Raw genomic sequence first — 27,024 nt, 5'->3', positions numbered from 1 at the left:
CGAGAGAGCTCGGCCAGGGACTCGGAGCAGGGAGGAGCAGCGCGGCTGCCCCGGCTCCCGAGAGCTCGGAGCTGTCCAGCACCTCCGATGCTAGCTCCGGTCTCCCGGCAACGGGCCTGGGCGCCAGCCCTGCTTCCTTCCCCGGTCCTTGGCTCTCAGCTCTCTCCCGGCGCCAGCAAAGACTCACTGGCTCTCGCTTCCTTCTCTATTCCTCACTGCCCACCTCTCCCCGATCCTTACCTTTCTCCCCACCCCCACCTCTAAAAAGCAACCTGTCCCCCCTATACCCCAAAGGAAAAAAAAAAAGGCCCCAGGGTTTTAGGTAGGCAATCTTCATCCTCTGAGCTAGCACGGCCCCCCCTCCTCAGAGAGATGGTTGAATTCCCCTCAGTAAAAGCTGCGCCCTGAAGAGGAAGAAGAGGAAGAGGAGGAGGGAGAGGTGGAGAAGGTAGAGAGGTGCTGGTGACTCTCCCGTCTGGCTGCAGGAATCTCTCCTTGACTGAAGCTTTCTCCTTATTTTAGGGTGGGGTGGGGAGGGGCGCTGGATTTTTTTCGGGGGGGAGGGAGGGGCGGGAAGTAGGAGCATAAGGTGGGGAAAGAACTCCCCCCTCGCCACCCTTCCCGGTGCGGGTGCGAGTGATTATGGGGAAGGACCAGGAGCTCTTGGAAGCGGCTCGAACTGGAAATGTGGCTCTGGTGGAGAAACTCCTGTCTGGGAGGAAAGGAGGGATCCTAGGCAGTGGTTCCGGGGCTCTGCCACTCTCCAGCCTGTTAAGGTAAGGACGTGCCCCTTTTCTTCCCCTTCTCCCCCAAGACCCCCGACCCCACTCAACAATACGCCTTGGGATAAATATCTTTCTGTTACTCCTTGTGCTCGGTAGCTTTTGGAGTGTTTTCTTAAAACAGTATGTTTGGATACGAGAAGGGGAGATCTCTGTTTGTCTTCCAGGTAAACGTATCTTTTAGATCCTCAGAGAAATTTTAAATGTTCCTCTCCTCAGTGCCTCGGTTGCTACTCTCTTCCCCTTCCCCTTCCTCCTCTCTCCCCCCACCCTCCACGGGATGCAGTGTGCAGAAGTCGTGCATCTTTATGGCATCTCTGGATAAGAATTAGGGTGCTTTTCTTGGGTATTTCCATAAATCGTGCTTATTATAGTTGCTGTTTCTAGCCTTGGCTCCCTCCTCCCATTCCCTCCCATTCAAATGAAATTGACAGGGAGTCGCAAGCTTGCACTTCCTTGGCAAAAGCCTTAGCCCGGAGCTGCTCTCCCCACTTGCAGGAGGCACGAGCTGGGCTCTGGCTCACGATTTCACAAAAAAGAAGAAAAAGTAAACCTTGGGACGAGATGTCACTGCTCCCTGAGAGTGTGTGAAACTTGATGGAGCAGGTTAGGCAGCTAGGAGGCTGTGCTTTTTCTGGACACAGCTGAGTGCAACTCAATTATTATAAATATGTATATTTATCGGACTGAAAGTATCCGGATTTGGAGAAGATCAAAGGCAGGAGATGGTAGAGGCATTTAATGAAGAGTTGTTGCAGGGAAAAGATATTCTTACATTACTTTTGAAAAAAGGATGTGAGGTTCTGAATGCAGCTGGAGATGAGACTGAGTGGGATGATTTACAAATGATGGACTCAATGAGAGTTGAACTAGTGGGCAAATGTATTTATGGGGAAGAGGCGGATTAGATTCGAAGCCAGGAAAATACTGAGGACTGGGTCAGTCAAGAAAACATGAGGCAGCATGGTGTGGTACCAAGTACTGAATTATGGAGTCCCAAGATCTGGGTTCAAATCTTAAGTTTGTCATTTGCTCCCTGGATGACCTTGAGAAGGGGAAGGGAATAAGCATTTATATAACACCTACTACATGCCAGGCACTGTGCTGTACCCATATCTCGTTTGATCCTCACAACAACCTTTCAAGGTTGGTGCTGTTATTATCCCCATTTTTCACTTGAGGAAACTGGGGTTCAAAAAGGGTCGGTGACTTGCCCTTTGTCACACAGTTACTAATCAGTTGAGTCTGACTTTGAGCTTACAATAGCTGCCTTTGGGCAAATTATTAAAGGACTCTGGCTCCTAGCTTTCTCATCTGTAAACACAAGGCTTGGATTACATGGCCTTTAGACCTCTTCCACTTCTGGATCTAGAGTGGACATATGGAGCGTTCCATCTTTTTAAGGCTCCATCTACTTTATTCTGGATATATGCATCTCTCCCTTACCCTTTCCCTCCTCCTTTCCCTTTCTTTCCCTTCCTTTTCCCTTCTCTCTCTGTCTCTCTCTGTGTGTTTCTCTGTCTCTCTTCTCTCTCTGCTTTCTCTCCCTCTTCTCTTTCTGTCTCTACTCTCTCTCTTTCTCCTTCCCTCCCTCCCTCTATGTCTCTCTGTCTGTCTGTCTATATATAATATATATTTGCCTCACCAACTGTGTTAAAGATATTGAACCTCATTTAGAAGAAAAGCATGTTCTTAAAACTCTTCCTTGTTGTTTCCCAGCAAGTGCTCGATACAAACTTTTTGGCTATTTTTAGCTAAATAATGGTCAATGAATATAACTTTCTAATTTCTTTCATATGAGAGAAAAACAAAAATGCTTTTCTCTGTGTATATTTCTCACTAGAAAGTAGAAGCAGAACTATTAGTAGAAAGAGTACTGTGGTTGGAGTCAGGAGGATCAGGCTTCAAATCTGACTTCTGACAATTTGTAGCTGTGTGACACCAGGCAAATCACAGAACCTCTCTGAATTTCCAGCAACTGTTGAAAACTTATCTGCTAAGTGACTATGTTCTTCATTGGTGTGGGTCATTTCCCTCACCGATGAAATCATAGGACTCAATAGAATAAAATAAATTACTAAAACTAGTGTCTTACCTCTGAGATTAATCTTCAGCCTGCTATCTTGTTCATACATAGTTCATGTGTTGTCTCTCTCATTAAACTGTCTGTTCTTTGAAAGTAGAAACTGATTTCTGTTTTTCTTTGTATTCCCAACACTTAGCACAGTTGACACTTAAAAGTAACTCTTGATGGGGGTGGCTAGATGACACAATGGATAGAATATTCACCCTGAAGTTAGAAGATCCAGAGTTCAACTCTAGCCTCAGATACTTAAACACTTATTAGCTGTGTGACCCTGAGCAAGTCACTTAATTCCAAATTGCCTCACCAAAAATATTGTTCTCCACTTGAATAATTTTAAAATGAATGAAAAAAGATGGACATAGCAAAACAAAAAAATTGGGGGGATAAGGAGAGAAGTAAACATATTTCTTCATAGCAGTGAGACTTAATTAGAATTCAATGTACAGAATGATCAATGGCTACTTCCATATAGTTTTGCAAAATGTTGATGGTTCCTGGACATCTTATAAATAGCACAATTTCACTGTCAAGTTCAAGTTGGAGGGTTATAAACCCCTCATACATCTCCCTTGCTACAGGTCCACTGACCATTCTTAGAAAGGCACAGTTTTTATACATAACATATACTTTTATTTGATTACAGGCATAATAGTGGCCTGTTTATACGTACCTGATCAGAGCTAACTCCCTTTTATCTGTCTTTACATGTAGTAATAGAGAGGATACTAAGGCTAGATAGTTGAATATTCCAAATGGAGTATGATGATAACTGATTTCCAGGAATAGGGTGGAGAAGGGGCAATGACAAAGAAAGACTCGCTTAAGACCTTATTAATGCTTTGTTTACAGTAGAAATTTCATTTTACTATAAAAACAGTGCTTCAAAGTAGATACATTTATGATAATTCTTTTGATGCTTTAAAAATTACCATTAATCCCCAATATCCCCCAAATTTTCCTTTTAACTAAGTACAATTAAACCAAATAAATCAATTCATTTACCTTGACTGTTAGCATATGTTCATTCCATACCTATAGTGTCTCTATCTACCATAAGATGTACAATAGTTTATCTTTAGTCCTCTAAGATCAGATTGATTATTGCATTTATCGGAATTTTTTCCTTTACATTCTCATGGTCAGTGTGTATGAGGTTCTCTTGGTTCTTATTACTTCCCTCTCTACCACTTCTAAAAAAAGTCTCATATATCTCTGAAATAAAAGACACAAACTAAATTCTTTTATGCTACTGATGTCATTCTGCTTAAGCTTAACTGTATCAATGCGAGGCATTTTCTTAAATTGCCTTGAGTTTCTAACTTTTGGCTTTTTAATATGTCGTTATATTGCATTGGTATGCTCTAATTTGCTCAGTTTTTCTTCCAGTCAATAAGCACTATCTTTGTTTTAAGTTTCTGCTGTTACGAATTTGGTGCCATCTGTGGAACCTGGCTCCCTGCCTTGGATATCCTTGGGGTATATGGGTCATGATTTTTGCAGGCAATTGAAAATAGCCTTTCCCCAATTTCACTATTTTGGAAAAAGGAGGAGCAGGAGGAGGGGTCAGATTAGATATCTTTTAATATCCCCTCTAAACTCTCAATTTCTGATACTAAGGATGGTCAATTTTTGAATAAACACACCCAGTCTTTGGTGATCATTAGACACTAAATACAAGGCAAATTTATAAAATAAAATAGTGTGTTTGACTCGAAAAGAATTTCTTTGGTTAGAAAAAGTATGGCTTTGTCACAAGGTGCTAATTTTTTTTTTGTACTCCTAAAAACAAAACAAAACAAAAACAGTTATAGAGAAAAGTTCCTAGAAGGATTTGTAAAAACAAAACTCCTCTCCTCCTCAGTGCTTTCTCTTCTATGCAACATTTGATGCTCTGCCCTTGAGAAAACTCACTGTGGAAAGGCAGTTTGGAGGTAGGTTTTTCTGTGGATAAGATGAAAACTCACAAATGGCACGCAATTTTCATCATTCCATTATCACTTTAACAAATGGCTCACTTTTAGAGGAATTTAGTTATAGGGTAATGGAAAATTGGTTCATTTTTTTCTGATGAATCAAATCTAATTACTCATGAAATGTAATTTGCACAAGACTTTGAAGTTTGTGTGTCTCGGCATAACTTATCAAATGGATGAAGCCTTTCATTTGTGAGCTGGGTCACAGATGATACAAGATTGGGCATCTGGAGACGTGAGTCCTAACCTTGGGGAATCGAAATTTCTGCATCTAGAAAATGAGAGGCAGTTAGGTAGTGAAGTGGAGAGAGTGCAGGGCCCTGAAGTCAAGAGGACAATTAGTAGCTGTGTGACCCTGGGCCAATTACTTAACTCTGCTTGCCTCAGTTTCTTATCTGTAAAATGTAAAATGAGCTGGCAAACTGCTCTGGTAGGTCTGCCAAGAAAACTCCAAATGAAGTCACAGAGAATTAAGCATGACCGAAATGACTGGACAACAACAAAATCAGAGAGTCAGTTGAGGTGATCTTTCCCCATTTTAGAATTCTATGCTTATTTGTAATGTGAGGCATTGGATGATGTCTCAGGTCACTTTCAGTTCTAGATTGTATAATCCTAATTCGCTTTTAATCCTTTGTCATGAATTTCCCCATATGTAAAAATGAGAGAGGTAATTTGACTAGATCAAGGATCTTTAACATTTTTTTTGTCATGGTCTTCTCTAGCAGTCAAATGAACCCTCCAAAAAACAATGATTTGAAATAGCTAAAGCAAATGCTGGTTTTCAGTTAGAGATGAATGAAAATATGCACATGACCCTTCTTTCAATCTATCTCCATGAAATTTGTCTTCTGACTCTTTGGGACTTTAAGTGAAGGATCTTTACATTACATTAATTAAGGACCCTTAAAAGCTCTATATCCATGTTTCTAAGTTAGAAACGAGAGGCAGCATGGGAATAGTGCAAAACATTTGGATGTAGAGCCCTCAGAGAACTGGATCTGAGACCTGCCTTTAGCATTTAATAACTAGGTAACCTCAGACATGTCATTTTACCTCTTAAGTTTTCTTGTCTTTCAAGCAGTGCTCTAATTGCCTCCTCTATAGGGTTGCTGGGAGGAAAGTACTTTGCCGTCCTCAACTCTGTATTATGAGGCAACTTGGTACAGTAAATATAGTGTTGGACTTGGCAAAAGTTGGGTTTGAACACAGCTTCAGATATTTATTAGCTGTTAAAACTTGGATTAATTACTTAATCTCTCTGTGCCTCAGTTTCCTCATCTGAAATGTAAGGATTGATTTTAGAACCATAGCTTCAGAGCTGGAAAGAACCTTGAAAGGCCATTAACTTCATTTTGCTCATGAGAAAACTGAGCCCTGGAAAGTCTAAGGACTTGGACCATTAAGAGTCAGGAGGATCCCCCAGGGCTAGTGTTTGAGGTAGAATTTGATCTCAGATTTTCCTGATTCTAGATCCAGTATCCTATCCATTATTCCAAAGTGCTTCTTGCTATACCATCCTACTTCTTATATCAGATAACCTCTAGGATTCTTTTTAAAATCTATGATCTGAGAAAATGTGAGTTATTATTCATTTAAAATGCTCCAATGGATCGATGAACTCATCGATTTGGACATTCCTGTCGGGGATGTAGATTGCAACTTATCCTTGACTGGCTATCTTGTCTGACTCTCCTGATGAGAGTCCTTTGATGAGAGCATCCGTGTTCTTCCATAACTTCTAGAGAGGGTCTATTGAATGTGCTAGAAGTTCACTTAGGTTTCTTCTGCCATTTCAAAGATACTATTTGTGGTACTTTGCTAAGTGTGGAGCTGTTCATCTATTTCCTCTTATTCTATAGTCATGGGTTAATCTGACCCTTTTTGTACATACATTTTCTTGATGTGATCCTTCCCTCTAGTTCTTTGAAGTTCTTCTTTGGGAATGTATATATGCATGTATTTTTGAGCATATTTTAAAATTTAATTTTAAAAATAACAACAATATATTTTCTCCCACCCACCTCCCCTCTGCCTTCCTTTCCAAAGAAAAAGAAAACTCTTAACAAAGATACATGGTCAAATAAAACAGATTGCCCCACTGGTTATATTCCTTGGTTATATATTGTACTCCTGCCCATCAAGTCCTTCTCCATGGCCTTCTATATAATTCTCATTTTTAATTGCTTGGAGATATTATTCATATACCAAAAAAAGATAAATTAGGGATCCATTTTTAAATGACCTAACAATTTCATCTTTATTGGTGGCTATTCATTTAATTTTTCTTCACTTTCTCAATTTATTTTGGCCAAATACTACCGTTCCCTTGTTGCTAATTTCCATGGGTGTTCTTGGAAAAGCTAGCTAATGTAGGACTTTCCCAAAGATACCAATGATTGCCTTGTGTCAATTAAGTGTGCAAGAGCCTTATGACTGGGAGCTGAAGTCTGTATCTGTGATGGTGCATTTTCCAAAAAAGGGTTTCAGAAGCCTGGAGCTATTACACAACTGTAGCAATAGTGTTTGAGGAAGTAGGTCAGCCGAGGTTGTGGTCATTTAATTACCCAGGCGAGCTCAGTCTCAGCACAGTTAACAGAACAGACCTGGGAGCTTATACTCAGGCAAAGTCATTCCAGATTTCAGGAAAAACACCTCACTCTCCATTTCTGAAGAATATAATTGCTAAGGATGTGGCCCTGGGAATTAACTGTCTGCCTCATGTAATGGGAATGAATTTTAGTCTGGGAAGCTGATTGTGAAATCTTTTGAGTTTTACTTGGTAGAAGGGACCCGAGAGGCCATCTAGCCCAACTCGGTCTCTGATATAGCCTTTCTTCAATATGTACTATGGCAGGTCATCCAGCCAGCCTCTACTTGGCTACTTCCTATGATGAAATATTTCAAGAACCATGGCCATTTTAAATAACTTTTTTGAAATATATTTTTATTGATATCTTTGATTTTTTAATGTTAGCCAGATTTTGCCCTGTAACCTTTACCCTCTCTCCTCCCAGAGACCCAGTCTTTCAATTAAAAAAAAAAAACATTTTTAAAGAAAAAGAGGGATAAAAAAAAATCCTACAAAACCAACTGACATATTGAAAAAAAATTGATAATATATGAAAAATTCCACAGCCTCTCACCCCTCCACCCTCTCTGCAAAGAGGTATGGAAATATCGTCTTAATCTCTCCTTTGGGGCCAAGTTTGTTCTTTATAATTTCCGAGCATCCAGTTTCGATTGTTTTGTGGTTATTCTTCCTATCTATATTATTATAGTCACAATGTGTATTGGCTTCCGGGTTCTGTTCAATAATTTTTAGCATTTCATACTTCTTTCTTATAATGAAAAAAAGTCTCTCTTGCTGTAATTGGGGGTGATGGGAGGGACAGCATAAGGAAGCTGAAAAGGCATTGGATTAAGAGAAAACACAGCTGGCCATTGTATTACCAGTGTGACCTTGGATAATTCAATCAATGGACCAATCAACCAAATTACTTATGATTTTATATTTATATATGTATATATAAAACATATGTATCTGTGTGTATATACATATATATGTATACATATATATATATCTATATGCTATGATGACATAAATACACAATACAATACATACATATATACACATGTACCAATTAAAGGTAATTTTTTGGGGGATGGTATGATTGGGGAAGGGGAATGTCATGAAAAAGATGGTACTTGAAATAATTTAGGGATTTCAAGAGGAGGGAAGTGAAGGTAGAATTGATGTGGAATGTGAAATATGGTTCAAAGTATGGGGAACAGCTAGGGCAAAAGTACAGAGATGGAATATGGAATCTTGGGTATCAGGAAAAGTAAAAAGATTGGACCATATAGTGTGCAAAGAGCATGATAAAACTGGAAAGGCATAGGGTCATGAAAAGTCAGACACAATTGAATAATGACCACAATGTCCTTAAACCCAGGTTGCCTCAGTTTCCTCATCTGTAAAATGAGCTGGAGAAGGAAATGGTAAAATGCTTCAAAATCTCTGGTCATAAAGAATCTGGTACAAGTGAAATGATTGAACAACAGAAGTTGGATCAGGTTGTGAAAATGTTGAAAAACAAACAGAGGAGCGAGTCTTGATCTTTCTTAGTCTTACTTTTCTTGCTTATAAAATGAAAGAGTTGAATGCAATGACCCATATGGTTCCTTCTGGTTCTGACTCCATGAGGCAGTTATTTGGCAAAGTGGATGGAGTGTTGGATTCGGAAAGATATTTTTGAATACTTATACCTCAGGTATTCCATGTGTGATGAAGGGCAAGTCCCTCCTTTCTCAACTTCTCTTTCTTCATCTATAAAATGAAGGCACTAGCAATATCTACCTCATAGGATAGATAAACTAACATGTACAAAGTGCTCTGTAAGAGTGAATGTTTGCTTATTATTATTATTATTATTATTATTATTATTATTCTAGCTATGATGAGGGCCAGCCTTGAATGCAGAACTTGCATCTCATACATCCTGGTTGTGTGACCCTGGGCAGATCATTGGTCCCAGGCCACTCACCAGGACTGTATAAATTGCAGAGAAGGTGCAGACCCACTTTGGGAGAGAGAATTCCTCACCTGGGAGTTACCCAGAGCAAGGAAATCACAGATCTAATCATTTTCCTTTTCCTACCTAGATTGTAATTCTTCTTCCTCCCCAATTTCTAACCCCAGGTGCAATACTGAATCAATATAATGTTCTAGGAACTAGTTCTTTGAATATCTGAAGACAACTTTCATGTCCTCCCTAAGGCTTTTTCTTTCTTTCTGTCAAGGTTACACATCTCTGTTTTCTTAAATTGTTTTTTATGTGATAGAGTTGCTACATCTTTCACATGCTGGTCAATTTTCTCTGGAAGTGCTCCCCTTCAAATGTGTTGTCCAGAACTCTCCCAAATTCTTGTGACAATCTTTGGCCTGTGCTGGGACATATTTGGTCTGAATGCTTTTGTCCTACTAAATATTTTCAAATTTCTTTGATCTTTATGAAATCTTCGTTTCACCCCTATTCTCATACAATAATAGTATATATATGTATGTATATTTACCTCTGTCAATTACAAATTTCTTGAAATTGTCTATTAACTTCCATGACTTCTACACCATCCACTCCTTTGTCAGTGCTCTATAAATTGCCTTTTATCTCCAATTATCTAATGACCCCTGGAAATGAAAGTTGGTTTTGACCTTCCCCTTAATGGATGTCTCCAAGCAAAGGATGGACACCTGTGGAGTGTAGGGCTTTCTTCCTTAGAACAGGTTGGACCAAATAGCTACAGAGATTCCTCCCAACTCTTAATTTTGTGGTATTGTGAAAGATTACCAATTCAGTCCTAATTTCTATACCTAACAGCCTTGTAGTTCCTGACTTCTCTACAGCAACTCCTCTCAGCATACTCTTCCTCACTCAGGAAATTCCTGGGGTTCCTTGTTGCTTCTATGATCAAACATATTGCTTAACTTTTTGGTGTTTAAAACTGATGGAAACCAAGTCCCAACCCACTTTTGTAACTTTGTCATACGTTATTCCTCTCAAGAACTCCAATCCAACCAAATTATTCCTTATCCCTTCTACTCCAAGTCCTATTTCTGTACTTTTGTCATCAGCTATTTCTAATGGCCAACATGCACTCTCTTTTCATCTCTGCCTCTTGAAATCCCGGGTTTCCTTCAGGATTTATAACCTTTGAAGTAAGGTCTTTCTTATTTCTTCAGTGGCTTCCCCCTTCCATTTTTTATCTAGTCTGTATATACCTGTATATGTAATGTTGTAGTCTTGCATTAGAGTATAAGCTCTTTGAAGGCATCTGGTGTTTCACTTTTATCCCTGTCTTCTTGGTATTCTATAAGCTATCACATTAAATTCTTATTGACTGAAGATTCAGATAATGATGATTTCTTGATTCATCTCCTATATTTGTAATTAATCTTTCTCTTTCTCCTTTGCTTTTTCCTCATTTTTCCCCGACCCTTTGGTGCCTAAGGTTCTGTCATTGGTCCTTTTCTCTGTCTACTTTCTTGTTCATGTTCACCCCATTTTCCCCATAATTGCAGCTATCATTTCTGTGCAGAAGATTCCTATTCTGTATTTCTAGTTTTGAATTCTCCTAGCTCCATATCTGAATCTTTAGTTTCATATAAAACATTTTGATATAGATACTTAATGGTGCCTCATGCTTAGTATACCCATACTTAGCCAAGGGAAAAAACACTGGCTCGAGAATCAGAAGAGCCTGGGTATAAAACTTGATGTTTCTTTTTTTTTGATATTCTTTTTTTTAAAAATCATCTTCCTTATCTCTTGGGTGGAGTTGTCTACATCTGTAGTCACTGACTTCTGGATTCTTCCAGATGACTTCAGTTCAGATAGGAATAGGATCTTTCTTTAGTTGGACTCGATGACAATGATGGACTTGCTGAGAATAGCTTCTAAATTGTCAAGGCAACTGGATGAAAAATGCTTATTGTGGTGAAAGCTCATGGTGAACGAACATAGTCAAAGGAGAATCCAGGGCCACATAAGCAATACTTAGTCCTTCATTCTTTTTTTTCCCCTGAGGCACCTGGGGTTAAGTGATTTGCTCCAGCTCATACTGCTAGGAAGTCTTTAGTGTCTGAGGTCAGATTTGAACTCAGAACTCAGATCCTCCTGGCTTTAGGGCCAGTGCTTTATTCATTGAACCACTCAGCTGCCCCTGATCCTTTATTTTTAAAAAAGACCATTGACATTAGGAAGGTGATACATTACAAGTGAATTGGATCTAAGACCTCCAAGATTGTACAGTCACCAGTCTCACTTTCTTCTGTCATGGATTCATGGGAGTCCAATGGCAAGATATAGGGCAGGATGACAGTAATGGCCCCATGAGAGACCTTGGCTTTTTAAAGCTGAGGTCTTTCCCAGATCTCACTTTCTCTAAGGCAACACCCATTCAGTGCTTAAGCTAAGTAAAAATGGAAGCCAAAGATAAACTAATTTGCTTTCACTAAAGAATCAATCTGGCAGGGAAGGATCCTCAGCTTTAGAGCAATGTAGAATCAACAACTAGAAGACCTATGTTTACATCCTTTCTCACATGTACCCTTGTTTTTGGACCCTGAGCAATTCACTTCCTCTCCTTTCAGCCTTGGTTTACTTGTCTGTGAAAGTGGGACAATCATATCTCTAGCACTTATTTGAGATGGTTGTTATGATACTCAAATGAAATAATGTATGTAAAGTGCCTTGAAAATCTTAAAAGTGTTTAATAAATGTCGGTTGCTATTTAAAGATTCTTGGGAGAGTAATTTAACTTCTTTGATGGGTGTCAGTTTCCTCATCTATCATTTCTTCTTTTAGATCCTATTTCCTCTTTCTGAATTCCTTACTTCTTCCTGTCAGAAACATCTTCTTTTCCACATTTCCCATGTTCATACCCTTGAACATATCTTAGACTTGTCCAGCTTTCTAGCCCCTCATCTCTGTTTAGTTGACAAGTTGTATTGGATGTAATTCCTCTGGAGTTTTCACATCCTTTGCCAGCATTTTAGTCACACAGCTGCCATCTTAATTCAGGCACTCACCTGTACTATTACAATAACCTGTCTTCTCGTCCAGCTAAACAGGCTTTCTTATTGTTTCTCGTACAACATGCTCTATTTATTAACTCTGTGTCTTTATCCAGATTATGTTCCATTCCTAGAATGCATTTCCTCCTTGCTTCTACCTCCCCAAAATCACTAGTCTCTTTTAAGATTGCGTTTGAGTAAATGGTACACTGGTAAAATGTTTAACAACCAGCTCTTGGGATGGTGGTGGTGGTTTGTAAAATGTACACAGGACATACTTTTAAGTTTAATATGCATAGGGGAGCTAGATGGTGCAGTGGATAGAATAATGGACTTGAAGTTAGGAGAACCTGAGTAGGCATCCTGCCTCAGACACTTAATATTTACTAATTGCACTTATCCCCAAATACTTAGCAAAAATAGCTTAATAGGTTTTATTAGTATTTCTCCAAAGCTTTCTTAAGTCTAGACAAAATAATAATCTATTCCTAATTGTTAATTGATTAATAATTAATCCTTAAGTCTTAATCAAGTATTTGCTATTTCTGAGGTGTAAATGCTCACACAGGCTCCAGCCCACCTTTGCCAAGTACCGCCTTTGGCAGGAAACCTTTCCTGACTCTTAGAGCTCTAGTGTCTTCCAAAAATTACCTTGTATTTATTTTATATGTTATTATGTATGTAAATCTTGTCTCCTTCAATTGAATATATATATATATATATATATTTATTTATTTATTTTTTCCTGGAAGGCAAGGACTATACCACTTTTGTCACACAGGGATTAGCACATTATAGATACAAGGTAGCATAGTGAGTAGTGAGCCAGGGTAGCATATGGCAGGTACAAAGTGGACAGAGAGCCAAGCTTGAGATTAAGAAGAGTTGCATTGTAATCCAGTCTAAGATTCTTACTGCTGTGTGAACCAGGGAGAGTCACACAACTTGTTTGCCTCAGTTTTCCCATCTATAAAATGAGGATGATAGTAGCACCTGTCTTCCCGAGTTATTGTGAGGATCAAATGAGATAGTAAAGTACTTTGTAAACTTTAAAGCATTATGTAAGCACTAACTATTATTATTATTTACTGCCTTCCTGGATCACTGCCCTGTAGCCTTTCAATACTTTTTTTCTGCCTCTACTCCCCTCTCTTTCTAATTTATCCTTCAAATGAAACCTTATTTCAAAGACATTATGTTCTGGGGGAAGGAAAAAAGGTAGCAAATACCACACACGCAGAGATTAGCAAAAATGAACCAATTTGAGGACAGAATGAAAGTGCTAGCCCTTGGAGGGAGGGGGGTAGTCATGGAAAGCCACAGAAGAAGCAAGTGTTTGAATAATCCTTTAGGAAAGATATTAGTCCTTGTTTTAAAATAATTTTAAAAAATTTTAGTCTCAAGATAATTAACTTATTTTGGAATTTATTTAGTATTTTATTTTTTCCCCAGTTACAAGCAAAAACAATTTTTAGCATTCATTTTTAAAAGTTTGAGCCCCAAATTATCTGCCTTCTTCCCTTGCCTCCCTCCCTAATGGGAAAGCAAGCAATTGGATATAGGTGTAGTCATGCAAAACATTTTAGTCATGTTGTGAAGGAAAACAGATTAAAAAAAAAACCTCAGGAAAAGCAAAGTATAAAATTATGTTACAATCCGCATTCAGATGCAATAAGTTCTTTCTCTGGGGATGTATAACATTTTTTTTGTCATAAGTCCTTCAGAGTTATCTTGGTTCATTGTATGGCTGAGAATAGCTAAGACTCTCACAGCTGATCATCTTGCAATCTTGTTGTCATTTTGTACATAGAATATTTTGTTTTTCAACAGTTCATGTAAATGTCTCTAGGTTTTTCTGAGAGCATTCTGTTAATCATTTCTTGTAGCATAGTAGTTTTCCATCAAATCACAGAGCATAATTTGCTCAGCTCTTTCCCAATTGATGGGCATCCTCTTAATTTAGAATTCTTTGCTACCAAAAAAGAGCTGGTATAAATATTTTTGTACATATAGGTCCTTTTCCTTTTTTATCTCTTTTGGGATATAGCCCTAATAGTGGTATTACTAGGGTTTATATATTTATTCATAGCTTTATAGCCTTTTGAGCATAGTTCTCCAATTGCTCTATGTGGGGCAGCTAGATGACGTGGATAGAAAACCAGCCTTGGATTCAGGAGGACCAAATTGCTCTAGAGAATGACTAACTTGGTTCACAACTCAACCGACAATGCATTAATATCTCATTTCCCCCACATTCCCTTTAACATTTGTCATTTTCATTTTTTGTCCTATTATACAATCTAATGGATATGAGGTACTTACCCCAGAATTGTTTTAATTTTCATTTCTCCAGTCAATAATGAGTTAAAGGGAGAGTGGAGCCAAGATGGCAGAGGGTAGACAGGATTTTCCCTGAACTCTTCTTGGCTTCCCTCAGAATCAGTACCAGGTTAAATCTCTGAATGTATTTTGGAGTGACAGAACCCACTTTGGAGTGTAATAAATTTCCATCAGAAGATATCTTAGAAGGACTTCAGGAAAGGTCTGTCTCAATTGAGCGGGGTGGGGGGGGACACAGCCCAGTAGAGGTACAGTGCAGGGTGGATCATGCTGAGAGGCCCCACGTAGGTAATATAGTAGAAGGCTCTTAGTCAAAATACAGCAGTGCTGGCCATTCTGTCCTGGTTCAGAATCAACAGACTAACTGTGAGACTTTCAACATAACTACAGCAAGCAAATAGTGAGCCCCTGAATCCTAGCATAACAAGTGGGACTTAAAAACCCCAATTGATCTCAGGACAATTTCCTCTTTGCCTTAGGAGCAGACCTCAACCTTCAAAAATGAGCAAAAAAGCAAAGAAGAGCTCTGACCATAGAGAATTATTATGGCAATGCAAGAACAGACCTCAAATCCTAAGAACACAAAAGCAAATCACCTCCAAAAGAAGCCTAAAAAGATGATATATTGCTCTCCAGCTCAAAAGGCTCTCTTGGAAGAATTCAAAAAGAATCTTAAAAAAGAGTTAGAAGAAAAATGGGAAAGGGAATGAGAGCTTTGGAAAAGGAAAATGAGAGCAAAGGAAAAGGAAATGAGTTAGAACATTTTCCCATATGGCTATAGTTCACTTTGATTAGATTATTTGAAAACTTCATATCTTTTCATCATTTTCATTTTTTAAAAAATAAATTTGACTCAGTTCTCTATATATTTGAGAAATGAGACCTTTGTCAGAGAAACTTTCTTCAATTTTTTTCATTACTAATGCTAATTCTATTTCCCTCCATCATATTTCCCCACATTTATTCTCTTCTGTCTCTCCTTTAATCCTGTCTCTCCTCAAGTGTTTTGCTTCTGATTCCCCCTCCCCTCATCTGCCCTCCCTTTTATCACTCCCCCCTTCTATTGTCCCTTTCCGACCTATTTTCCTATAGTGTAAGATAAGAGTTCTGTACTCAATTGAATATGTATGTTATTCTGTCTTTGAACCAATTCTGATGAGAGTGAGGTTCACTAAATCCTCCTGACCTCCCCTTTCTTCCCCTCCACTGTAAAAACATTTTCTTGTCCCTTTTGTGTGACAATTTATCCTTCCTTTCCTTCCCTTTCTCTTTTTCCCCAGTAAATTTTTTTAATTTATTTTTTTTAGATAACCACTTCATATCCTGTGTCCTCTCTCTCTCTCTCTCTCTCTGTATCTCTATATAGACACCCATATATTCCTTTTAACTGCTCTATTAATAAGAAAATTCTTATAAGTTACAAGTATCAACTTGCTATGTAGGAATGTAAATCATTTAACCATATTTATTTAACCTTATTAACATTTATGACATCCCCTTTCTGTTTACCTTTTTATGTTTCTCTTGAGTCTTGTATCTTAAAGTCAAACTTTCTATTCAGCTCTGGTCTTTTCATCGAGAATGCTTGAAAGTGTTCTATTTCATTGAATATTTACTCCCCCACTGAAAGATTGTAGTCAGTTTTGATGGGTAGGTGATTCTTGGTTGTAAGCCTAACTCCTTTGTCCTCTGAAATAACATTTCTCATTGTGGCTTCATGATAGTTGAATTGTTTATTTCTGGATGCTTGCAATATTCTTGACTTGGGAGATCTGGAATTTGGCTATAGCATTCCTTTTCATTTTGTGATCTCTTTCAGGCAGTAATCAGTGTATTCTTTCAATATCTATTTTTTGGTTCTAGAATATCAGGTTGTTTTTCCTTGATAATTTCTTGAAAGGTGATGTTTAGTCTCTCTTTTTTTTTGATCATGGCTTTCAGGTAGTCCAATAATATTAAAATTATTTTTAATTTTAATTTTAATATTATCTCTCATAGATCTGTTTTCCAGGTCAGTTGTTTTTCCAACGAGATATTTCACAATAGCTTCTATTTTTCATTCTTTTGGCTTCGTTTGATTGTTTTATTTTCTCCTTAAATCATTAGCTTCCATTTGCTTAATTCTAATTTTTAAGGAATTATTTTCTTCACTGATTTTTGGACCTCCTTTTCTATTTGACCAATTCTACTTTTTAAGGAATTTTTTAAATGAACTTTTGCTACTCCCTGACCATTTGGTCAGTTCTGCTTTTTGAGGCATTATTGTTCTCATTGACTTTTGCATTTCCTTTAAAATTTGGCTTAGTCTGTTTGTTAAGGTGTTATTTTCTTCAGTATTTTTTGTGTCTCCTTTCTCAACCTATTGACTTGTTTTTTATGATTTTTTTTTGCATCACTCTCATTTTATTTCATATTTTTTCCCTCTACCTCTCTTACTTGATTTTCAAAATACTTTTTGAGCTCTTACATGACCTGAGACCAATTAAATTTTTCTGGGAGGCTTTGGATATAAGAGCTTTTACTTTGTTTTGAGTGTGTTTTGATGTTTCTTGTCGCCATAGTAATTTCCCATGATTAGAATTTCTTTCTATTGTTTGCCCATTTCCACAGTCTATTTGTTGACTTTTAAAACTCTTTGATAAAGTAGGGTTCTGCTTTCAGGATGGAGGGTGCACCATTCCAAGCTTCAGAGGTTTTGTATAGATGTTTTCAGGTACTTCTAGGTACCTGAGAGTAAGTTTTCCATTCTTCCAAAGTGGTATGATCTGAGGAGAGGTATATTGAGGAGCTAAAATTCTCAGAAATTATCCACTTAGTGAATACAAGGTTATGAGAAAAGTGAAGAATCTAGAGCAACTCTGAGGTTGTGGACCTGAACGAATGCAAAAATTGTGATACCCTTAACAGAAAGAGAAGTTCCATTTTTAGCATGTTGGGTTTGAAAGCCAGTGGAAAATGCAGGAGAAGAAGTTCAGTAAAATATGGATTTGATTCTAGATTTCAGAGCTAGAAATATGTTTTAGGATTCAGGTGCTGAGTAAAGCACCTGTCAAATACAAGTCACTTAATAAATACTTGATAATTAATTGACTAGGGAAGATTAGTGACTCTGAGAGAGAGCATTATGAATAATGATAGACAGAGAAACTGTACTCCTTTGGACTCAGGAGATCTAGATTAGAAAAATTAATAAGACAAAGTTTCACTGACCACACCCATAGACCACTGACACAAATAGTTTTCTGTGACCGCATTGGAACTAGGGAGTAGAGATAGCCATAGAAAGCTTAGTATTTTCCTAAAGAACTCTCTAATATAGATCATATGATTGATCCTAATTATTGAACCAGATCAGGTAAATGAGCATTAACCTGACACCGGTATGTAGAAAAACGCTAGAAAATATTGCAAAAATGGCATCTCTGTACTTGAAGTCTAGAAGATCTGGATTAAAATGCCATCTCAGACATTTACTCAGTCTATGACCCACAGGAGTTATTCAGCCTCATTGGATCTCAGGTTCTCATCTATAAAATTATAAGACTGGACTCTTCTCAGGTCTCTTTCAGCTCTAAAAATTTATGATTCTGGAAATCAGTGATCATTAGATGATTTCATTTAGAACAAATTATGGAGATATGAGATTGTACCTCCCTCCTTTTTTTTTTTTTTTTACAGATTTGAGGTGTTTTCACTGACTCATGTGTTTTTCCCTCTTTTTATTCTTTGTTTTAGGGGCTGCTTTCTGGATGGGGGAAGGACAAAGAAATGTTGAGAAATGAAGATAATGTCAAAACAAAATATGTTTCCTTCCCACCTTCCCAGAAAGCCAAAAAAAAAAAAAAGAGAAATAAAAAATGTTCAGTAAAATTACTTAGCATATTGCTGAGTTGTACAGTCATAGTTCCCCCTCTTTGCAAAAAACTGAAGGCTGGGATGGGGGTGTGCCTTCTTATAACTCTTTTTTCTCAAAGCCAAGCTTGGTCTTTAACATTTCCCAGAATTCACTTTCAATTTTCTTGTTGTCTCTCTGATTTCTTAAAAATGATTCAATAGTTATGTCATCATATTTATAAATTTGTTATAAACTTTCAGTAAGTCCAAATTACATTCTTCTGAATCTAGCCACTTGAACTCATTTAAACAAGCTAAGTGCTCTCATCCTTACTCCCTTTTTTTGGGTTTTAATTGTCTCTGAACCATGCTCATACTTCTCTTTCTGGTTTGAAGATTATTCTTCTTGGTAGAGGAAATGAAAGAATCTATCTACTAGGGATTAAATTGTTTTGCTTGGTTTTTGTTATCTGCCAACGTTCTGCCACCTGCCCCCAAGAATGGGTCTATAAGTTCTTTATTCCTTTTGGTCTAGACATGTCTTTGAACCTGTTTTTATTGTTTTTAACTTTTTTCTCCACAACTCTAAGTTAATTTTGGACTTTTGACTTCCTGTAATCATCTTAACAGAATCAAACCAGTCTTTAATCTATTTTCATCCATCCATCCATCCATCCACCCATCCATTTATCCATCTATCCATCCATCTTCCCATACATCTATTTCCCACTTATCTATTTCTCTCTATATATATCTTCTGTCTGTCTATCATCTCATCTCTCTCTCTCGTAGCCTCATTTCATCTTTTGTACATTTTTTGATGCAGAGAGCTCTGATTTTCTCATTATGGATATTTCCTTCACGATGTCTAAAAGGACTTTTATGCATACATGGAGATGTTTTTTGAGAGTTGCTGTATCTATGAAAACATAGATTTCACAACATAACTAATATGGAAATATTTTAATATGATTTCATATTATAACCTATATCAAATTGCTTACCTTAGGGAAGGGGGAAGGGAAAAAGAAAAGGAGAGAATTTGGAATGCAGCATTTAAAAATGAGTATTAAAATTGTTTTTACATGTAATTGGAAAGAATAAAATATTATTCATAGAAAAAGAGAAAGTTGCCATAGCTGAAAAATTAATCAACTTATGATTAACATGTTCCTGAGTCCTCTTGTCCCATCCCAGCTACTAAATGCCTTACTCCCAATATCTTTAATTTCTTTAAATGGATTTTCTATATTATGTGTAAAGCAAAGAGGAAGTGAGGTGATTCTATGGATAGAATGCTGGACTCAATGATAGGAACACCTGGATTCAAATCCTATCTCAGATACTTCCTAGCTGTGTAATCGTAAGCAAAATCACTCAGCTGCTTTAGCTTCAGCTTCAGTTTTTTCATCTATCAAATGATGACCAAAGAAAAAATAGCATCTTCTTCATGGGGCTGTTGTGAGGATTAAAATTTAGTAGCTTAAAGCACTTCATAAGTGCTATTTTTGTTATTATTATTCCTCTTCACTTCCTTATCATTATTTTTTTTAAAAAATCGATTGAATTTTCTCATTAGAATGTAAACTCTTAAAGACAAGGATGTTCTATTTTGTCTGTATCTCTAGTGCCTAACACATTGTTGTTGCTTTCAGTCGTATCTGACCCTTCATGACTCCATTTAGGGTTTTTTTTTGGCAAAGATATTGAAATAGTTTGTCATTTCTTTCTCTAGCTCCTTTTACAAGTGAGGAAACTGGAGGGTAAGTGACTTGCCCAGGGTCATACAGAGAGCAAGTGTCTGAGACCAGGTGTGTAGAAGGCAAATGATAGTGTTTTTCCTTAAGGTCTTGCCCACTGATAAAATCACATTAGTTGCTGATGTTGAATGCCAACAACTTTGATGGTGAGCACTTTGTATTCTAGGTCTTCAAGACTTGTGATTGTACCATTGGCAGATGCAGTTGCCAGCATGAATCTTGACAAGTAGTGACTCTCCTGGACTGGTCCAAAAACAGAACTGGGGCTCTGGGGTGGGGGCTGTTGCTATTCTCAGGATTTAGGGGACTTATCTGCCCAATAGCGGCAATTGGTATTGGCGATTGATAAGGAAGATAAGCTTCTTAGCTATAGGTCCTGGGATAGAAGCCGAATTGTTGATCTAGGAGAAGGGTCTTGGGGTATTGTTGTTCCATGATGCTAGGATGCAGGATCCTGGGGCTGCCTCCATTCCCTTCTAAGAGGAGGACGTGGTAATTTCTGACTTGCTTGGAATAATCCATCTCCTCTCCCTTCCTCGGTGTGTCAGCCGCAGGTAGACTGGTTCGCCTGCTCATGAGGATAAATTGCATTTCTATTGACAGAATTTTGTTTTTGAGAGCCTCCCATCTGTCTTAAGCTATCTTTCTCTTTACCATCTCCAGCCACAAGTCCAGAACTATATTTCTCTGAACTTTTTGTTCTTATTAATATATCTATTAAAGGTTTCCTTTAGTCCATAATGTAACATTAAACAGTCTTTGCAGGTGATAAAGAGACTTTCTTCTTATTTTTGGAGTGGAATTTACATAGAGCTCCCAAGAAGGCAGAGCTGGTCAGAGGAGATTCTCCGTGAATATTTATTGAATCGTATTGAAAACAATAGCAAATCGTCTGTTCTTCGAGATTCCCCTCCCCTATGAGATTTTTAATGACATTTTGGGTGTCTGTCTTGCTGGGTAGCTGTGATGCAGTGGACAGAGCAGTGGGTCTTGGGGGAATATATGAATTTCAGTCTTGCCTCAGGCACTTACTAATTGTTTGAGCTTGGGTAATTCATAGGATCATAGAATGAATCATGGAAATCACCAGCTGCCACTCCCTCTTCTTGCAGTTAAAGAACTTTAGGAATAGAGAAGTTGAATGATCTCCTATTTATATCTTGTTTGTAGAGCCATTGAATGGCACAATGACACACAGCCAGTGAAGTGTCTGAAGTGGGATTTGATTGTATATCTTCTGACCTACAAGACGGGCACTTTGTCTGCTACCACCTGACCTTTGAGTCACTTAACCTATTTTTCAGCCTTTGTTTCCCCATTTGTAAAATACAGATAATTGTAGTACCAGGTTGTTGCGAGGCTCAAAGAATATGACGTGTAAAGTGCTTGGCAAGTCTTAACAGGATCTATAAATATTAGCTATTAATTAATTCACAGAAGCAATCTGGAGAGGGAAGTCTATTGCACAGTCACATTGATGAGGGTTTGGGTGGGGTAAGGAAAAGCATAGCAGGTCTGGTACGAGTTTACTCTGTTTTCTGTGATGGATGTCAGTGAAAGGAGAGAGCCAGCTTTAGGAAAGTCTAAAGATTTTAAACAATCACTATTTTTGGATTTCATATCATTTCATTTCCCAATATATCCTCCCTACCTCATGCCCAGAAAATCATCCTTTATAAAAGAGAATGAAAAAGAGAGAGAAAAAGGGGTAGGGGAACAGTTTAACAAAACTAAACAATTCATCAATTAAATCTGCTGGGATGTATGATATTTTACGCCCATAATTCCCCACTTCCAGGGAGAAGGAAGGGAAAGGACTTAGCTCTTGTTCAGAAAGCACCTGTGTTTTCATAGGCATTTAAACAATCCTGATTCATTATTTCATAGTTCTGGAGCTGCAGAGATCAATGGTGGCGATCTAGTCTTAAGGCCAGATTCTGAGAGACAGAGATGAGGCAAGAATCTAGGCCTTCCATTTCTAAACCCCCTGCCTTTTTTTTCCATTGAGCCCCACTGATTCCTTGGGACTTGGGCCCTCACTTCCAAGGAAACTCCGCCTTGGTTAAAAGTGATAAATCACAAAGAGAGCAGTAGCACTGCCTGGAAGCTTTATCTTGATAAAAATAGGCCCGTTCCAAATGGGTTCCCTATTTTAGAATCTCACGATGTTTGGTGATTGCACCATTCTATGCAAGGAGCTGCCAGGGATTGAGTGAATGATGCCAGCTGGGTTGGGGACAGGAGAATGGCTGCTTTGGTATGTTCCATCTCCTCCTCCCAGTTTCCAGGCTTTCTAGACCTCCCATAAGGTCCTGGTAGGTTAGATGGACGTGGGGGGCCATTGGCCCTTTTCCCAGCTCACCTTGCCTTGACAAGAGATCCATGGCCCATTTTCCATTTCACTGACCAAGCTAACAATGGACACAATTCCCCGGCTCCTACTTATTCTGACCACCTCTGCTCTCCTATTATGGAACCAGTGGCCTGGGACTATAACTCCAAGTTCCCTTCAAAGCACAGGCTGCCCTCTTCCAGGTATTTCTTACTTGCCCTCTTCCAGACATTAGCTCTTTTTCCTTGAAATTGCTTTGTATTACCAATTATTATTATTTTGTTGTTGTTGTCCACTCACGTCTGATTGGGGATTTCTCGGCAATACTGGAAGGGTTGACCATCTCCTTCTCCAGTTCATTTTACAGATAAGGAAACTGAGGCAAACAGGGTTAAGTGACTTGTTCGGGATCATTACAGCTGATTTGAACTTTCTGACTTCTGATTCCTAGTCCGGTGCTTTATCTACTGAGCCACCTAACTGCTTTTGACACATCTTGCGTGATAATAATATCTGTTGATTGAGAAAATAAAGCTGCAGGAATGTTTCTAAATGAATTTTGATTGTATTAATGATAATAGTATTTAAATGTATTTGAAAAATACACATATATGCAAGATATGTATTCAAGATGAAGGAAGCACAGTATTTATTTACTTATTTACTAGACTGAATCACTGCTGCACTGTGTTGGAGATAAATAAAGAAAAGGTGACAATGCTTGATGTACATATGGATTCAAAGACCTCTTGTAACAATTATTTACATATAATTTTCTCTCCCACGGGGACCAAGGTCCATAAGTTAGGAACTACTGCCCTAAGCACTGAGCACTGGTCTTGGAATCAGAAAGACTTAATGAAATGTCAAATGCAACCTCACACACTTATTAGCTGTGTGACTCTGGCAAATTATCTTTCTCTTGCCTCAGTTTTACTATAAAATGAGGGAGTTAGATTTTATGGATTGTAATATTGCTTCCAGCTCTAAATCTCTTTTTCTGTTTTATTCACACACACACACACACACACACACACACACACACACACACAGAGAGAGAGAGAGAGAGAGAGAGAGAGAGAGAGAGAGAGAGAGAGAGAGAGAGAGATGCACATGCGTTCTCCAAAAGCAGGAAGCCTATGGGACCTTCTAAGTGCCCAATTTGATTTGATTTAATTGGAATCAACATCAGGTCCCAGCCAAGCTCCTGCTTTCTATGGAACTCTGGCCTCTTTTCTTTTATTGATTATCTCCAATTTATTCTTTTTTAATTTTGTTTGTGGGGCAGCTGAGTGGCGCAGTGTTAGAGCTTGGGGCCTGGAATCATGAAGAATCATTTTCCTAACTTTTTTTTTTAATACACATTGCTTTATGAATCATGTTGGGAGAGAAAAATAAAGCAAAAGGGAAAAACCATGGGAGAGATAAAAAAAACCAACAACATCTCCATAGTTCTTTTTCTGGATGCAGATGGTATTTTCTGTTGAAAATATACTGGGATTGCCTTGGATCAGTGAACTGCTAAGAACCAAGACTTTCATAGTTGATCATCACACATTCTTGCTGTTATTGTGTACAATGTATTCCCAGGTTCTGCTTGTTTTGCTCAGCATTAATTCGTGTAAATCTTTATAGGTCTTTCTAAAATCAGGTTGTTCATGTTTTTGAGAACAATAATATTCCATGGTCTTCATATACCACAACTTGTTCAGCCATTCCCCAAGTGATGGGCATCTACTCATTTTCCAATTCCATGCTCATTTTCTTAACTTCAAATCCAGCCTCAGACACTTACCAGACCCTATGTAAGCCACTTAACCCTGTTTATCTCAGTTTTCTTGTTTGTAAAATGACCTAGAGAAGGAAATGGCAAACTGTACCAGTATCTTTGCCAAGAAAACCATAAATAGGGTCACAAAGAGCTGGGCATGACTGAAAATGACAGAACAAATGGCTTGTTTGTATATAGCTTTTATGTATTTTCTCTCATATTAGACTATGATCTCCTTGAGGACAGGAATTGTCTCTTTTTTTTGGCTTTTCTTTTTCACTTCTTTTTATTTCTACCATTTAATGCAGCACTTACCACATAATAGGCACTTAATAAATATTTATTGATTTGTCTTGAATTGATTTTTTTTTTAAAGTATGTATTATTCTTTGGTATTACCTATTTTGCTCTGCTTGCTTTTATTCCTTTTTTACCCTTCTTCTGCTTTTGTCTATGCATTTTTTCAGTGTTTCCTTGCCACTTTTCTTTCTTCACCTCCTTTTTCCTCCTCCTCATCATTGCCTCCCTTCTTCTCCTCCACCAAATCCTCCCCATCCCCAGAAACTCTTCCTTATAACAAACACATATAGTTGAGCAAAATGAATCCATATGTTTTCAGTCTGAAAATATGTCTCATTCTACATCTCCATCCATCACCTCTCTGCCAAGACAGAAGCATCAGATAATGGATTAATGCATGTCCCCTGTTTACATCCCGAACAAGCTTTAACATGATTTTAAAGCTCATCTGGTCAGTTTCAATGACAGACTTTATGTGTTAAAGAACAATGACATTGTCATTTCAGAAATGGCCAGGACTTTTCTAACAAGAGCCATTTCTGTACTAGATTTGAGGGCTTGGACATATCCAATATCACTTTAGTGCCACAGTAGAAAGAATAGTCACAGAAATTGGACTCAAATCTCAGTTTTGCAACTTATCGGTGCACTTCTTTATTTCTATTTGGTTTTAGTTTTATCTGTCAAATGAGTTGTCTGGTCTAGGGAGCCTAAAAGGTCTCTTTCGCATCTAAATCTATAATCATTTTATTTTCTCTCTTTTTAAAAATTTTAATAGCTTTTTATTTCCAAGTTATATGCATGGGTAATTTTACAGCATTGACAATTGCCAAATCTTTTGTTCCAATTTTTCCCCTCCTTCCCTCCACTCCCTCCCCTAGATGGCAGGATGACTGATACATGTTAAATATATGAGTTTAAATGAAATACAAAATAAGTATACATGTCCAAACCATTATTTTGCTGCACAAAAAGAATCAGACTCTGAAATATTGTACAATTAGCCTGTAAAGGAAATAAAAAATGCAGATGGGCAAAAATAATGGTTCATAGTCATCTCCCAGAGTTCTTTCGCTGGGCGTAGCTGGTTCAGTTCATTACTGCTCCATTGGAACTGATTTGGTTCATCTCATTGCTGAGGATGGCTAGGTCCATCAGAATTAATCATCATATGGTATTGTTGTTGAAGTATATACTGATCTCCTGGTCCTGCTCATTTCACTCAGAATCAGTTCATATAAGTCTCTCCAGGCCTTTCTGAAATCATCCTGTTGGTCGTTTCTTACCGAAAAATAATATTCCATATTACTCATATACCACAATTTACTCAGACATTCTCCAATTGATGGGCATCTACTTAGTTTCCAGTAAATCTATAATCATTGGGAGAACATGCAACTGAAATCTCTAATAAGATTAGAAAAAGAAGATTTGGAAACATTTGAAGTCTTCTTTAATAGCTTGGTAACCCAAGACATGAATACATCAATGTTCAACCTAGTATATAACTGTCTTTATCCCACTTCAGTACCAAAGTCCCAGACTCTACTAAGCCAGTATTATAGATGTGTGCTTACATATCTAGTATGTTATTAAAATTCAGCCAGTATTTTATTAAGTCCTCCCACGTGCTGACTGTTATGCCAGGACACAGAAGCAATGAAAATGAATACAATACCTTTGCCCTTATATTCCAAACTTACAGTCTGTTGAGAGAAAACATATACCCATGTAAGTAAATAGAAAATAAATAGAAAGTCGTACTGGTGCAAGAGAGCACGAACAAGGTTGGGGAGGATCATGAAAGGTCTCAACTAATAGCTGGCACATAAGCTGAGGCTTGAATGTAGCCAAGGTGATCAAGTGAGGAGGGAGACTGTTTTCAGGCATGGGGTACAGTCTGGGTAAAGGCTTGGAAGTGGTAGATGGAATATTGTGGAATATGGAACAGAGAGTAATCCACTTTGGCTAGAGTATAGAATGTGAGAAACTGAGTAATGGGTATTAAGTCTTAATATGAAATAAGCTTTATGGGTAGTAGAGTTTCTTCAGGGGCTTAACTGTTTCTTCAGTGTGTGTATTTCCTCCCACTCCTTCTATAGGTCTGCTCAGGAGATCGTTTTGGTGAGTTGCCAGTGTTGAAAAACTGAATCATCTTGTGGCTGGCCTGAAATGAGCTATTTTGACTCATCTGATACTTGATGCTTTTTCATCTTGGCAGGACCTTCTAAGACCGGTACTGCACTGGTGTAGCCTTTGAAAACATAGGG

The 27,024-nt window shown here is 38.0% G+C and overlaps 1 protein-coding gene across 1 annotated transcript in view; it reads left to right on the top strand.

Moving 5' to 3' along the window:
* Positions 1–627: 627 nt before the first annotated feature.
* The window catches only part of ANKS1B (ankyrin repeat and sterile alpha motif domain containing 1B), a 1,349,660-nt gene continuing 1,323,263 nt past the window's right edge, over positions 628–27,024 (top strand). The window contains exon 1 of the mRNA XM_052001623.1: positions 628–776. Within this exon, the coding sequence (XP_051857583.1) occupies positions 643–776 (134 nt within the window). The 5' untranslated portion in view covers positions 628–642. The remainder of the gene's footprint in view (positions 777–27,024) is intronic.

The sequence above is a fragment of the Antechinus flavipes genome, chromosome 5 (genome assembly GCF_016432865.1).
Source record: "Antechinus flavipes isolate AdamAnt ecotype Samford, QLD, Australia chromosome 5, AdamAnt_v2, whole genome shotgun sequence".
NCBI lineage: Eukaryota > Metazoa > Chordata > Mammalia > Dasyuromorphia > Dasyuridae > Antechinus > Antechinus flavipes.
This window is presented reverse-complemented; position numbering and strand designations above follow the sequence as displayed.